The following is a 16,539-nucleotide window of genomic DNA, read 5'->3' as shown; positions in this document are numbered from 1 at the left end:
GCAATCCGAAGAAGTAAGGAAAGAACTCTTAATGGAAGTAAAAAGTGCAGCACAAGATCTACTGAATATTACTGAGAAGTTTAACATACTAAAAGCTGAAAATCTACTATTCAAGCAGCTAATCGAAGAACTGGGAGAAAAAAACAATCTATTGAAGGAAAAACTTCAAACTCACAGTATGATAGCGTATCACCTAGGGTATCTTGTGCTGAGGTGATTAACCAGTCCAAATCGCTCCGTAAAATAGTTCCAAAAATAACAGTGTATAACATAGGCAATAAGTCTATAGATATGAAAAAAAAGTTATAGAATGCTTAACGCTTAAGGAAAAGTTCCAAACTAGAAATATTTATTCCCTATATAAAAAAGTCATGACCAGATTAAGTGAAGCCAAGAATGCGTCTATATGATAGGCTCATGTAGTGCGCATGCATCAAAAGTATCGTTAGAATTGATTCGCTTTTGATTTCTAAAATTGATTCTAATATTAAAAATGTAATATAATACTATAATACATATCAAATTATAATTTGTGTATTTATAATATATTGTAAATATTATTATTGTTATAAAAAGAAACATGATGTGAACGTTGACACGAACTGAGTTGAGACATTCCCGAAAAAACCGTTAGTGTTCCAATTGTTCATGAATGTTTTTAACTTTGTTCTGGATTTTTCGCTATTTCAGTATATGAATTTTTATCTGAGAAATTGTATTTCCATTTTTTCGATGCAATCGGATATTAGCATCGCAACGGTCACATTTCCTTTGTCGACTAAAGTAAACATGACGTTTTTAATAAAATCTTTAGTGTCTTGTATCTTTTTAAAACATTGTTTCTTCTATTTAGTTTTGTGTGTGTGTTGTGTGATTGTTTTTATCAGTATATTTCGTATGTCATTGGCGGTTTTATCCGGTAAGTTATTGTGAGTAATCAATTTTTCTATGTTTTTTATACATTTGGTTGTTTTTGTGTTATCAAGTTCACTTTTTGGATTGAATTTTCGTCCTAGTGACGTTACAAATTGTACAGCGGTTGGTATCTCTATGTCGGTGAGATTTTTGAACCATTTATCGCAATTCGATTCGGTGTTCGTATTTGTCGTTACATGTTTGGAAAATTTTTTATCATGAATTTTGTTAAGTTTGTCGCGGTGATCGGTATTATTCAAATCTTGTTTTTGAAAATATGCTGAATGACGTTATGTGGTGTTATTTCTTGTAATTATTCTTTTAATTTTTCGGATTCAAGTTCTAAAAAATTGATGTGTATGCAGAAATCCTCAATTTCTAAGTTTAGGATTTTGCTTTGGAAATTTGAGATGAGTTTAAAATAAACTCATCTCAAATTTAATTTACGTCTTTAATTTACGTCTTTTACTCTTTAATTTACGTCTACCCGAATCGCTGCAAAAATTAGAATAGCTGCGAATTTATCGTTACATGTTTAGAAAATTTGTCATGAAAAAACTTTGTTGTATAGGAATTAGGGGTCAGACTTTAGATCTTCTTTCAAGTTATCTTGATAATAGAGATCAGACAGTTGAAATCGAAGAAAGTAAAAGTGATAATTTGTTAATAAACACAGGTGTTTCTCAGGGTACTATCCTAGGGCCACTGCTATTTATAATATATATTAATAATAACTTGAAGGAGAACCCCCTGTACTCTATCCTGTCTTATGCTGACGATACTGCTATAATAGCCACGGGCAAGATTTGGTTAGAGGCGCAAAGTAACATGAATAAATTGCTACTAGTGATAGAAAACTAGCTGGCGGTGAATAAATTAATTAATAAAAATAGTTTCAATTAATGTACATGATAGCCCTCTAAACCTAGAACAACTTTTTATATTCGAGGCACTAAGGCTTCATTATATCAACCTCCAAACACAGTTCTTCTACAGTGTTACTAGGAAAAAGAGTTTAATTATACCAAAGAGTTATAAAAGAGTCAGTGATAAAAGAAGTCTTAACAAAGCAATCATTACCTATAATGCGCTACCAAACAGTCTAAAAGTACTGGATCCAAACCATCTGATAAGAATTTATTTAAAAAGTTGATTAAAATGAATTGTTGACTATTTTTATGCCATAACATAACATAGGAATTATTATCAATCCAAATGTTTTTGATTGAAATTTGTTGTTATTGAGTGCGAAATAAAATATTAGCAGCGAACTGAATTTATTGTTAAACGCACAATATTTAAGCATACGATTGATGTTTTTTGTTTGCGATATATAGCGTAAAAAAAAGTTTTCTAGATTATAAGTATTATTATATTTTAGGTAACACGTTTACCTCTGAAAGGTACTGAGTGTTTCTATTATTTAGTTATACTCTGTACTATTTCTGGAATAAATAAAAAGAAGAAAGGCCTACCTTGTTCGTTGTGTAAATCATGGATTATCTCATCGCGTACAAATAGGAATCTAGTTAGAATCATAGCATAATATCCGGCGTCGGCACCTGGACGCACAAGGCGGAAGGTAGCCGGTCATTTTGGAATAATAAGTCGTTCTTGCGTTTACGGAATTCGCGTTCGACAAAATAGTGAGAGTTAGTACGTAGTAAAGTGATTGATTGAATGTATTCGCTGGTTGTTGCTTGAGCCTTGAGACGCGCGCGATTCACGCGGGGTATCTTCTTCTGTATAAATATCTGGTTATCATATTTATCTTTGCGGGTTATCTTATTAATTATCGCGGAATTCTTATTGTAATCGTAACAAGATGGACTAGAATATATTGCTTCATAATCTTGAGGTTCCAGATTCGATTTCCACAAGACTGGATTTTTTCCATTGTAATATTCATGTAAAGATAAATTCTTTAACCAACTTACAAATTACCAGTATGAAGAAAGACATTTAATAAATATCAGAGAGCGATAGAGTACGTAGTATGATTATTTATTTTTATGAGAATTTGCGATATTTTATATGAAAATCATATGATTCTCGTATGAGATTTCGGCCGGAAGTATCATATGCGGCTCATATTATTCTCATATGACTGCCATATAATTATCATAGGACTCTTATATGACTTTCTATGATTATTTTCAGCCGGGTATATCATTATAAATTGCATATAACATCAAAATGCCAAAAATAATCTGAATTGATTTTAAGCTAGCACAAATGCCCATGTAGAATTAAATTGTACAATAAAGTGATTGATCATTGATAATAATCAATAATTGTACTTTTCAGGGAAGGATATAATAGTACAGTAAAGTTTTTAACCAAAGGTGACAATAATTCAGTTGATGATAGAGGACTCTACGCACCTGGTCAATTATGGTTAACTAATGATGATGTCGTTGGAAGAGCTCGAGGATTCTTGCCCTATGTCGGCATGGTCACAATATATATGAATGAATACCCTAAATTTAAATATGCCATTCTCGCATGTCTTGGATTATATGTTTTAATACACAGGGAGTAAAAGAAAAGAACATGAAAATATTTCTCGATATTCATTTATTCATTAAGTATGATTTGTAAAATATTGACTTCAGAACATAAAAACATGATTCTAAATATTTTATTTTTTACATATATTTTAAGGAAAAGATGTATAAATAGAAATGTAAATAAACCTAGATTCTTTCAAATATGTGAGCATTAGTTATGTTCCAGTAGTTTTGATTCGTTATCTTTTGCTAGATTAAAAATCATCTTGACTTTCTGTTGTATACTGTTATGTGTGAGGATCGATGGTTTTGTTCTCCGAGAGGTGTTAAGCTCACGGTTGCTGCGAAAATACCGGGTTAATGAATGAACACGCGAGATTATCGGTGAATGTGTCTGTTTATTAATCGTAATTCACAATGGACTGATTGTATGAAAGAGAGAACGCGTGTTAAAGTGACCTCGGAGAATGTGCGTTCTAAGTATTACGATCCTATCTGTCGTCTCCGAGTCAAAACTACCTGTCTAGTGCTGGATCGTGAGTGGCGGAATCGAGAGGAAGCGCCCGCATGCACCCTCTTTTATAGACTCCCCGGGTGGTGTGATTCCTACCGCGCGGTCGTCCGAAATCGTGAAAGGGAGGTTATGCTGAATCCAAAGAAACGGGCTTCGGGGTGAGTCCGAGCTGTTGCTATGCGCGTATTTGGCGACTTATGCATCGATTGCATTATAACTAGCAACGCTATATACGTGTGAGTATTCACACGTGACACGTTCTTGGAGTCGCTACCGGGCGCCCTCACCTGCAACTATAACAATGCAAATAAAATTCCACGTCCAAAAAAATGTTGAGATTTTTCTCATATGAATTTCCCTCTTACTCTAAGTCCTTACAGTACAATCTAGTCCCAAATCAAGATAAAGGTAAGTGAGTCTAGTTTCATACAATATATGCTAGGTTAGGCTAAGATTTACATGTTATTTCCCTAATTCCCTTATTAAAAAATTTTCTAAAGTAATACACGTTTTTCTCCGGTCACACAGATTGGTCGAGCGATTAACAATTTTTCTATTTTTCTAGCGTGTAATTGTTACATTATTGTGTAGTGTAGTGAAGCAAGCCGTTGGCTGTGTTTGCGTAATGCTATGATACATTATAACTACCTAGCGAATTTCTCTTTCATTTAAATTTCTTAAAATATACTCTCGCTTAATCTTATGTTGCGTTTTGATTGATTATCTTCGTTGTTCTTGGTACCAATCATTTGTAGATTCCACCTTGAATCTCTTGGCATCAGGGCTGGCTGAAGAAGCATCTCATTGGCTGCGGCCAGCTGCTGTACGCTCTAAACCCCGAAGTAGAAAAATTGATATTAGAAAGTATAAATAAATCAGTTTATATTTTAAGTATAGAATAACTCCTTAGATTTGTACTTTAAGAAAGTTTAAATTAATGACTTTATACTTTGGAATCGCATAAAAATATTTTAAAAGTGTAAAGAAGAAAATCTAAACTTCTGAAAAGTTTAGATTGACAGTTTTAAACTTTGCAAAAGTTTAAATTGACAATTATCAACTTTCCAAAAATATAAAATTTAATGAGACTGTTTTAAAAGTTTAAAAATATCATTCGGAAAAGTTTAAATTTGTAATGTCAAACTTTCTGAAAGTTTAAAATTTTACGGGAACACGTTGAATGTTTAAAATAATATATAATCTGATCTTAATGCGGTTTTTTGCATTCGATTCGTGAGAGCGTCCAAAAACTTTGTATTCTATAGTAATTACTTTTTGAAAAATATATTTGTGCATTAAATATTATTAACTTTTATTAACTTTTTATTTTTTATTTAACTTGAATATGCTTGAATTATGTATTCTATTCGTAAATATTGAATACTTTTATGACTTTTATTTAAAATTATATGAGTACATAAACATTTCAAAAGAACTCTGTATCGCCATACAGTGTACCAAGATCGGATTTTTGTGGCCAAAATTCGCTCGATAAGCCAAATTGCAATCATTCTTATGTTATGTTATGTTATGTTTTATTTAACTTGATTTAAAATTTAAAATTGAGAATAATTATCAAATAGAATTATGTATTCTATTCGTAAATATTTAATACTTTTATGACTTTTATTTAAAATTTAATGAGTACATAAAAATTTTAAAAGAACTTTGTATCGCCACACAGTGTACCAATATCAGTAAAAAAAGAAGAAGAAAAGAATATATACTTGCTGATTTTGGATATCTGAAAACTAAACTGATAAAATATAAATTTTAGATCCTTATTTTATAAACCATCACTTAATCGGCATTTTATAAACTTAAAGGGGTCTTAAACACCTTATAAATTATCAAACCAATGCTGTAACTTTTTCTATTTTTCTTATAGGGTATGTAACGCGTTATCGAATATAAGTAGTTCTACATGAACGCAACTTATCGTAGAAGTATTTTGCAATTTTTTTCATTAAGAATGATTGCGATTTGGCTTGTCGAGCGAATTTTGGCCATAAAAATCGGATTTTGGTACACTCTGCGCCGTCGCGCGATCATGCGAAAGAATGAGATGCTTGAATGCAGTGAAATGTGATATCAGGTAGTCAATTAAGAATACAAAGGATATAGGGGAAACGAGGAACTCTTTATCCCCTTCAGCAATCATTTCTTGTACATCTTCTTTTTTCCTCTAGTGCTTCTTGCGGTCCCGTAAGATCTCTGCCAAGATCTTCTTGCGTGCGGCTCGCTCCATGCATTGATGCGACCGCTTCACGGCTGGGTGGCCGCTGATGTAGCATCTCGGCTCTTTCTTCCTCTTCTTCCGGAGATACTCGGCGAGCCCGTGTCAATGTGATATATTATGAAGATGTCAATAATCGCCCCTTGCAGCACCTTGCTCACGACTTTCGGGATAATAACGCCGTCGGCTTTAGCTGTTTCGGCCGATTTGCTTTAGTTGAGCCCTTAGATGGGCCGAGCTTACGCTTTCCATTCTGCTAATTCATCGCCGGCGCGCTTGCCGTTACAATTTTCCGAGGTCGCCCGCACGGGCGGCGAGAGGGTTTCAGGGTAGCTCCGTTTACGGGTCCCCCACTTCTCTCCGCCACCGTGGATGTCGACCCATATTTACCGGGCCGTTGCTTGCGTTCGCGCTTCCCTCCCGCTACTACGTCCGTTGGCTTGAGCTCAAACTCGAGTTCGCACGATTCTGGTGGGTTGCTCATCACCTTCACCTCTCAAGCATCCCCCGGTGATCAAGACTCATCGGCGTCCCCCGCTTTGTCGTCTTTGTTATAAAAGATCTTTATTTCTTTGGCCGACACTAGCTTTTGCACTTTTCCATTTTTATCGGTCAGCTCGAATGTATTCAAATCGACTTGAGCCGTAATCGTATATGGGTCTATGTACGGAAAAGCCAATTTTGCCGTGATACCTTCCGCCGCAGACAACAATACGTGTCTCCTATTGGCAACGTCGCCAACCTTGAAAGTTAGCACTAGTCGGCGGGCATCGAAAAATGCCGCCTGGCGACTTTGCGACTCGCTGGACAGCGCATTTGCACGCTCGTACAGAGCTGGCAGCTTTGCGAGGCGGTCTCGCCACGCTCCTATAGCCTTCTACTGTGCAGCCTCTTGATCTTCTTTCCTTCTAAGAGATGCCGGAATTTTCAGCTGCTTGCCGAAATTCATCATCGCGACCGAAGCCCCCGTAGATTCACGCACTACGGTGTTGAGGGGAAACGCTATCTAGTTGAGGTATTCGTCCCATCCTCGATGATTATTTTGAGTACACGTGGAAATTTCTTTCTTGACAGTGCGGTTTTTTCGCTCCACTGGATTCAGCTGCCGGTGATATGGCGGTAAGTACTAGTTGTGGATTCCTTGCTCTGCCAAGTACTCTTTTATTGTCTTGTTTTTGAATTTGGTACCATTATGCGAGTGAAACACCTCGGGTGCACCGAATCTCAAAATCACTCTTTCCTTGAGTGCGGCAAGTATTGTTTTGCCGTTGGCTTTGCAAAGTGGCACGCACTCTATTCATCAAGTAAACAAACCCTTGAAGATATGTGCGTACTCGTGGCCTTTAGCAGACTTCGGCAAAAGACCCATAATATCTCCGGCTACCCATTGCCAAGGCCTTTGCACCACACGTTTACCTATGAAACCTGGTGGTGCGCGCTGTTTAACTCTAGTCAGCTTACAGAGATTGCATAGCCACCTTAGGCTGCTGTGATCTGTTATGACTCTGAATTTATAACCTTGAATGTACTGGTGAAACTTGCGTATGGCGAAAAGCACGGCTAAGCATTCTCGTTCTCTGACCGTGTAATTCCTCTCAGTTTATAATGAAATTGTTTTTCAATATTAAATTATGAAGTCATATTTTCTGTGGATCAGGCCTACTGGGGATACCACAGCTATGATGACAATTTTTGTTTGTTTTTTCACTTCAAAATAAATTTTTTAGTGATCTTTTTCAACACTTAAAAAACTCTCATATTTATTTTAAGTAAATTTAAAGTATAAATAAAGTATTAAAAATTGACGAATAAAATACATTGCTTATTGAAATTAATATGAGACTATATTTATTCCTATTTTTAAAACATTAAAATTTCAGTCATCAGAGAAAAAACGCTCTATTATATTTTCCTCGTGAGTGGCGTGGAAAAAATAGAACTTTTAACATAATGAATAATATTTTTTACTAGAAATGTTAAATAAAGTAACTGATGTGGGTTGAGGGGGGACAAAGGGGGAGCGAAGGGGGGCTTTATGAGTAAAAAATAACGCATTTTTTGAAACGTTTTAACGTTATTTTGAGGGGGGCTCAGGAGGGGCTGTGGGGGTGGGGGGCGAGGGGGGACTGAATGTCACCTTGGCTCAATACAACTATATAATATAGGTAGATAATTAAAATTTATGTACTCAACTGAACTATTGAAACTATAAAATTACATTTTAACAAAGTATAGGTCTAATCCACTGTGTGTGTGTGTAGTATGTGTAGTGTGTTTTGAACCCTACACCCTACACAAAATAATTCTACACAGGAAATATCTGCACGAAAAAATTCTACACAGATATTTACTGCACGGGAATTCCCTACACACATTTTCGATAATTTTACTACACCGCAAAACTCTACACAATCCTATAACTTTATAACGAGTTGAGCACCGCGGCCAACTCGTAGCGGTATGAGTACCGCTGCGCGGCGACGAGAGAACATAGAGTCGCGCGCGTGACGATAAACACGCGCGAATTCAGGGGCGCGAGAGAGAGAGAGAACGAGCGAGCGCGCGGGCTAATCCTGCGAATACAGGACAGATAGTTCTCGGCCTGCGAAAGGTAAACACCGGTTACCTGACGCGACTTCGCTCGAAAGACTTTTTCGGAATCTCGGCGTTCGCGATAAGTGCTGTGCCCAGCCTTTCCCTGTGTGTGAGTGCGGCACGAGATCCGGCCACCCTGTTCTCCCTTGCTTCTGCGGTCCAGCGCAACGTCCGTGAGAGCCTGTACGGGACCAGGGTCGTGAAAGCCGAAGGAGAAGATTGGTGAATGCGCGCAGTGTCTGTAGAGTGAGTGTGTGTATGAGTATGCCACCCGTGCGAGGGTGATCGCGCGCGACCTTCTCAGCGATACGCGCGTAAGCGCGCGAGTATTTCGGCGTCGCGGCGAGTCGCAAATTTGTTAGCGACTCGCATTTATTATTTTGTAACATCACGTTTTTATCGCGGATTGAAATATAACCGTAGATTTATTATTTTACGTGTTTTTGTCATTATTTGCCGACCTAGATTACAAACGTCCGTTTCCTTACGTCCTCCCGCGATAACCGCCGCCTACGCGAGCGTTAATAACGCAATTTTAACGCATCTGAGCAGCCGCGCACGCACCAGGCGGTGCGTAGTCCATGAGAGAGAAAGCAGCAGAGTAAACTGCGTTGCAACGCGGGTTGATCGCTGGCGACGAGATAGTCTCCGCCGCAGCGTGGGATAGCGATTCAGTTATTCAACGTTGGTTTGTTGGATAAAGTCTCACCCCGTTACAACCTATTGTTGTCAATAATGTATAAAAAGAAAGAAAGTTAGGCGGCTATGCAACCGGTCCAAGCACACGATGAGTGACAAGGACAAACGGGCGTATAGTGCGGAGCAAAAGGAATATAAGAAGGAGATCGAAAAAGCCGGGGTGGAGGGTTGGAAGCGATACTGCAAAAGCCGAAGCACGTTATCAGGCACGGCTAGGCTGTGCAGTGTCATGCAAAACCCGAAGAAGCTACTGACAGACTCGATCAGACTAGCAACAGGGGACTGGGAAAAGAATGGACAGGAGGCCCTAGAGGGCCTAATGGAAACCCACTTTTCAGACTTCAGGGAAGGGGCGAGGTCAGGAGGCGGATTAGCTGATGGCCCGCGGAGAGGACTGTATAGACTGGCGAGACAGGTAACAGACAAGGCAAGGATAAGGTGGGCCATAGGGACGTTCGATCCCTACGAGGCGGCAGGTCCGGACAGCATTTTCCCGGCTCTGCTGCAGCAGGGCATGGACGTATTAGTCCTAGCCTTGGAAAAATTGTACCGAGCCTGTCTGGCACTGGGATATGTGCCGGAAGAATGGGGGCAGGCGAGGGTGGCTTTCCTGCCGAAACCAGGTAAGACACATCACGCGGTCGCAAAGGTAAAGGAGGCACAGCACAATGGGCTTCGTCTGAGTGCTCGACCGGCACGTCCCCGTGCAGGGGCCGCCGCAGTTCAAATTAGTAACATAAATTAGTAAAATAAGATAAAATTTTAGATTCGAATACCTGCTTGTAGATTTTCTATAAAAAGTAATACAATAGAAAGCAATTATTATATACATAAATAAAAACAGTTTACGTAATAGTATAAATGTATCTTATACTTAATAAGAACTATTACAGAAGTCGAAGAATATACAACGCATAAATTAAACTTTCTTTTTTTATTTTGCTCGGAAAACACGGCTTCTAGAAACATCTGGGGATTTTAAGTTGCTGATTGAGATTATAACTTATAGTATTCTTTGCTAGCCAAATAAAATCAGGAGTTTCTATTTTATTAACTTGCAATGACATTGTGGAATAATTAATTTTCAACAATATAAAAAAATTCTAGTTCTAATTCAAACGATTTTAATTTTTATTCATATCCTACTTGAAAAAGAATATGGCAATATTATTCTTTCTTTGTTAGGCTCGCACGCGATTTCTGTGCATGTGTGAAATTCTAACCATTATAAATGGAAATTAAAAAATATATAACGCGTAAAATACGTCCAAAGTATATGGTTGTTAAAGAAAGGGGTAAGCATTGATAAGTATGTAAATTGAAAGATTGTGTACTAAATGAACAATAGCGCATTCCAATAGTATATAACTTACAATGTAACCGAGGGTACCACTAGGGAGGTACTACTAGGGATAAGAGTAAGTGCAGCGTATTTATTCTTTATTAATAATATATTCTACCTATTAGTAGTTTTAGCGAACGTTTTTCCGTCATTTGGCTCTCATATGCGCGAATCGACAAGGCGATTCGTGGCTTCAGTCCAATACGGTTAGGAGTGATTTTATAATCATTCTTAGACTGCCACGACCTCAGTAGGGAGTTTACTCCCGCGGGGGGTTCTTCAACTTCTTCAGCCAGTCCTTCAACTGCTGCGGCAGGTTCCTCAACCACTTCGAGTCCTGGAATGACCTTCTCAATCTGTTCTCTGATGAGTTGGCCTTCTTCGTTGGCTGCTTCATTGGCCTCTCTAATGGGTTCGGCATTATTTTGTTCTCCAATGGCTGCTTGGATGCCTGCTGCTTCTCCATTGGCGTGTACTCCAATACCTCCTTGGATGCCTGCTGCTTTTCCATTAGCGCGTTCTCCAATGCCTGCTTGGATATCTGCTGGTTCTACATAAGCGTGCCTCCTTCAATAGCTTCTTCTATATTTTATTCGACTGGCACATTTCGATTGCGTCGAGGCCTGCCACGTTGGCGTGGGGCGGGTTCGTCCACTACTTCTTCGGTGGGTATGTCTACGTGGGGCTGGCTGTTCTTCAGCAGCAGCATTGGCATTTTGACGAGGCCTGCCTCGTCTTCGAACTGGGAGAATTGGCTGAGTTAACGGTTCGGGTAGTTGCTCAGCATCTCTCACTGCATGAGTATTTTTACTCAAGATTATATTTTTATAATCTTTGTAGCAGCTTCGATAAAATCTAATAATAAATATGTTGTTACTTGAAGAAAAATTACCGAAATCTAGTCTTCGTCGTCGAAGCACGGGAACATCGTTCTCAAATTCTCGTCCTAAAATTTCAAATTAAATAAATTATCTGAATTTTGTATTTTACATACAGCTATATTATATTGACTTTTAATTTTCAACTTATTATGTGTGTGCATATACACACACACATATTAACTATTTTCTTCTGTTACAAAAAAAAAAGAAAAATCGATTCAAAATACAAACATACTACACATTTTTTGCACTACAAAGAAATAGAAAAATATTTGTATATTTGTATATTACTAAAGGACAGAATGCAACTTTATAACTGTAAGTAAATATTATTTTTTGTTTCTTTTTTAAATCAATGTCAAAAAATAATGTTAATAAAAACAATAAAAAATTGTTAATGCTTTGTTATATACCTGGACCAGCGTCAGCATTTAGTTTGTTTCTCAGAAAATCTACGTCATTTATACCAAAGTGTACATTTTGTTCTTCCTCCACTTTGATGTCTTCGTCATTTTCTTCCACTTCTTTTTCCTCAGCTGTGCGTCGTTGAGGCCGTTGCAAGTGCTCATTATATTCGTGCACTAACAAATATGAATAATTTGTTTTCAAGAAAGTGTACTGTAATCTACTACACTATATTAAAACACTAAAATGAGTAATTATGTAAAAATTCACCAGAACTCATTGAGGGATAATAATTACTTTATGATAGATATGTAGTACAAACATAAATACATAATCTTACTTTAGTAAGTAAAAATAAGAAAATCAGAATCAAGTAAACTTTTTTGATAAAAAATGGTTCACAAAAAGTGACCGGGCCATGAACCAATTCACATAAATTAGATATAGGTATAAAAAAATGATAAATATGTATATTTATGTGATTTTTTTTTATAGTTGATTAGTAATAAAGTGTATGTGTGTGTATATATATATATATATATATATATATATATATATATATATATATACACTTTATTACCGTTTTTAATGTGTGTGTGTGTGTATATATATACATATATATATAAAATTAAAAACATAGTCAGATTGGTCCAAATGTATCGGATGCTGTAAATGATAATCTTTTAAGAGAAATATGACAAATGTGTTTATTTTTATTTATAATCTAAATTATTTTAAAAATCATATACGTCACATAGGGTATGTATGTTTTACATATATCATTAGTAGTGATCTTGAGATCCGGTCCAGATGAAAGGGATGCTGCGCATAATCATTTGTGCAGATATGATCTGGTTTTTTAAACATATCTGTTTGTGAATAAAAAATGACTGCTCTAGTCACATATATCCCAAAATGTAATCTGCAGATTTGGTCCAGATGGAAGGAATGTTGCAAATAATTATTTGTGCAGATATTATCTGGTTTTTTAAAGATATCTGTTTGTGAATGAGAAATGACGACTGCTTTATGTATTCACGCATATCACAAGACCCGAACAGCGCGAGCAATTTGGACGCTGGCGGATTACGACCGTAGAAAGGTCAGAGGTACAAGAGTTTGAATCCGCTAGCCTCGTCCATAGGACAAGCGTCCAGCGCTGAGAAAGGTGGTACCATGACCCTTGACCACAATAAGGATGCAAGAATGCGCGAAGAGAAAAGCGTTAATTCTTGCGTCAGCGTTTGAGATTTAACGTACTTCTGGGACTATTACGCCTCTCCATTACCCAACATGGACGGTCGTTTCCGCGAACTGCAGATAACGAGAGACGTACCAACGTTAGGCCTCAGCAAGACGTTTGGACTCCTTACGACCAGCGGGAAGTAAGTCAAGCTCGCGCCACAAAGGACTAAGAACGGGACGGATTCAAGGTTCGCCTAGAGTTCAGGCGTGGGTCCGCGAAAAGTTGCACAGAGAGGACTACGACGAAGAGAAGTCTAGTCAGCGGCAGAGATATAGGGTAGCGCTCTCTATCACCCTCAGAAAACTCGATAAAGAGGGTGAGCGATCGGTGCCTGGCACGATCGCGTGAAGATCTCGAGATAGAGCGGCGAGATAGTGTCGCAGCGTGCGAGTAATGCGTCAGCGTGCCAAGCGCGTTACTGAAATGCATGACATGGACCTGTAGCGAGCAAGGCTAGCGATTTCGTGACAAAGGAAACTCACGAACGGCGGATGCAAAGCAAAGCATCACCAAGTAGACGCCGCCTTAAAGACGAGAATTTGTCGAAGGATCGTTGAAGAGGAAGTTCGTCGATCCGACATCGGTCATGTGGCTTAAAGAGTAGCACGAGCTTACCGTCAAGTAAAGGTCGCTGAAGAGTGAAGAAGACCACGACCGCGGAAGGAAGCGAGCGGACAAGCGGATGCGAGCGACGCACCGCGGATTAACGAGCGAACCTCTGTAGGCGAACAAAGTGATGCGGCGTCCGGACTAAACGAAGCCACTATACTTCAATTTAATATTAAGTCTTTTCATGAGGCAGATTCTGAGGAAAAGATCAACAACTGAAAAAAGTCGCTTTTCTACGTGACGCAGTAACTCGAGTAAAAAGGCATTAATCAAGTTCAAATTTTAAATTTAATTAGCATTATATAGCACTTTGATCCCTATGTTTGGGTTGATTACGAAACCAGTTAGTTTTAAGATATTAAGCTTCAAAATTTTGTTTTCTCACCCTGTATACTATGAATCATTTTTTTTTACGTGACGCGATAACTGGAGTAAAAAGGCAATAATCAATTTAAAATTTTGGATTTAGTTAGTATTATATAGCATCTTGATCCCTTTTTTTGGGTTGTTTTATAATACCAGTTAGTTTCAAAGATATTAAGCTTCAAAATTTTGTTTCCAACCCTGTATACTTTGCATAATTGAAAACTGCATCGCTTATATCTCTAGCGTCCTTACAGTAGCGGGTAAGTTAAGTAATTTTGACTCTAACGTTCGGGTACATGGCAATTGGCGTTCGCGGCTACCTCAGACATACTGCCATCTTGCGTCAGTATTCGCAAGCGGCGGCAGCATCGCCGGCGTTGCGGTGCGTATACGGCTGCCCTCAGGTACTCAAAGCCATCGAAGGTATGATCTTCGAATATACCAGGGGTATACCGGAAGTACCCGAGGGTATATTGAGGATACTCGAGGATATACCGAAGATATCCGAGGGTACCTGAGAGTATTTTGGGCTATCTTCATGACAGTGCGGCCAACGCGACAAATTCCCCCACATATGTGATAATACTATACATATAATAGACGAATGCACGTGCACCTACCTTCGCGTAATATATGCATGGATAAAATTATTTCGAATCAATTACTTATATATATATATATATATACAGGGTGTCTGAAAAGTTCCGGAACGGCATGATAACATCCGAACTAACAAAGGTAAAAAAAATAAAAACACATGGTTGTTAGGATTTTTTCCCAGCTATCCGATGGGAACCTTAAATTTGACCTTGACCAAGTCCTTCAAGGTCATTTGAAGGTCAAATCGATTTTTTTAAATAGGACATCCTATTTTCGACCCCGGAAATGAAAAGAGCGGAAAATTTTACGTTCAAATATGGTCCAAAATATATTAAAATTTGACCATGGAAGGTTTGGACAAGGACAAATGCAGGTTTGATACGATAACTCGAAAATCAGAACTCGTAGAGAACAACATTTAAAACGTAATATTCATAATAATTATCCAGCTATTTGATGGAGACCTTGGTTTTGACCTTGACCATGACCTTCAAGGTCATTTGAAGGTCAAATCGATTTTTTTAAATAGAACCCTCTATTTTTGACTCCGTAAATGAAGGGAATGGAAAATTTAGCGTTCGTATAGGGTCTTGACCATTTTTAAATTTTGACTTTTGCAGGTCATGAACAAGGTTCATCCCAGGTTCAGTTCGATAACTCGAAAACCAGAATTCGTAGAGAAAATTATTTAAGAAACAATATTCATGATTATGACCTTCAAGGTCATTTGTAGATTAAATCGCGGATAATTTTGCGTCTTAAAAACGTATCCAATTTTAATCTTAACTTAACTTGATTGCTTCATCGGAAAATTCTACATCATCAACTAAAATTATTCCGATACTCAAGCAACCCCATTGTTGAACATCCCTGACATTATAAATTTTTTAGTTATCATTATCTTACTTCTAAACTGCTTCAGCATAGTTTTCACCCCGTAGACTCAAATTACTCCACTTCTACTTTCACTTTTTAATTGCTTAAATTTTCTTGACACAAATAATAATAATAATAATAATAGTAACGTGTCAATTTTTAAACCTTCTATTAAATGGACAAGACTTGTTTAAATGAATAATGAACATTAACAATTTAAAGAAGGGTTCATAATAAACCATACAACTATTTTTAAAATTAAATTTTAATTTGACCATCAGAGATATTGTTAATCAAGAATTTCTAAAAAATTTCTTCGTTTAATCTTTTCAATCTCAGTCATCTTTTATCCAATTTCAATTTACCAAAGCTCATTTTTTATTTCTTAGTATCTCGTGATATGTAGAGGTTGACAACATTTTTTCTGGAAAAGAAGTATTTCTCTAATTTTGTCTTGAAAATAGTGTTTTCTTGTTCATTGGTCATTTTTTTGTCGAATATTTTTCAGTAGTTAATTTGTCATTTTTCGCAGTCGTGCATATTTATTATCTGCATATAAACATGCAACGCCTTAATGAAAGAGAAAGAATTTCACTTTTGATGATGATAGGCTGGGGTGAACTTAGACGATCTTACGAAGATGCCAAAACTCTCTTCAATGAAACTTTCAGACTTGGCCTTACTCCAATTTCTAAATCTACAGTATCGAGGGCTGTCAGACGGTTTCATGATACAGGAAGTGTAA

At 37.4% G+C, this 16,539-nt stretch overlaps 1 protein-coding gene across 2 annotated transcripts in view; it reads left to right on the top strand.

Annotated features, from left to right (window-relative positions):
* Positions 1-3,621, top strand: part of Spase18-21 (signal peptidase 18 kDa subunit) — an 86,476-nt gene extending 82,855 nt beyond the window's left edge. Inside the window, 1 exon segment of one of the 2 annotated variants that reach the window (NM_001159924.1) lies at positions 3,223-3,621. In NM_001159924.1, the coding sequence (NP_001153396.1) occupies positions 3,223-3,457 (235 nt within the window). In that variant the 3' untranslated portion in view covers positions 3,458-3,621. 2 annotated transcript variants of the gene reach the window in all.
* Positions 3,622-16,539: the final 12,918 nt, after the last annotated feature.

Source organism: Nasonia vitripennis, assembly GCF_009193385.2.
Source record: "Nasonia vitripennis strain AsymCx chromosome 5 unlocalized genomic scaffold, Nvit_psr_1.1 chr5_random0002, whole genome shotgun sequence".
Lineage (NCBI taxonomy): Eukaryota > Metazoa > Arthropoda > Insecta > Hymenoptera > Pteromalidae > Nasonia > Nasonia vitripennis.
Note: the sequence above shows the minus strand (reverse complement) of the source record. Positions and strands in the feature narration are given on the sequence as shown.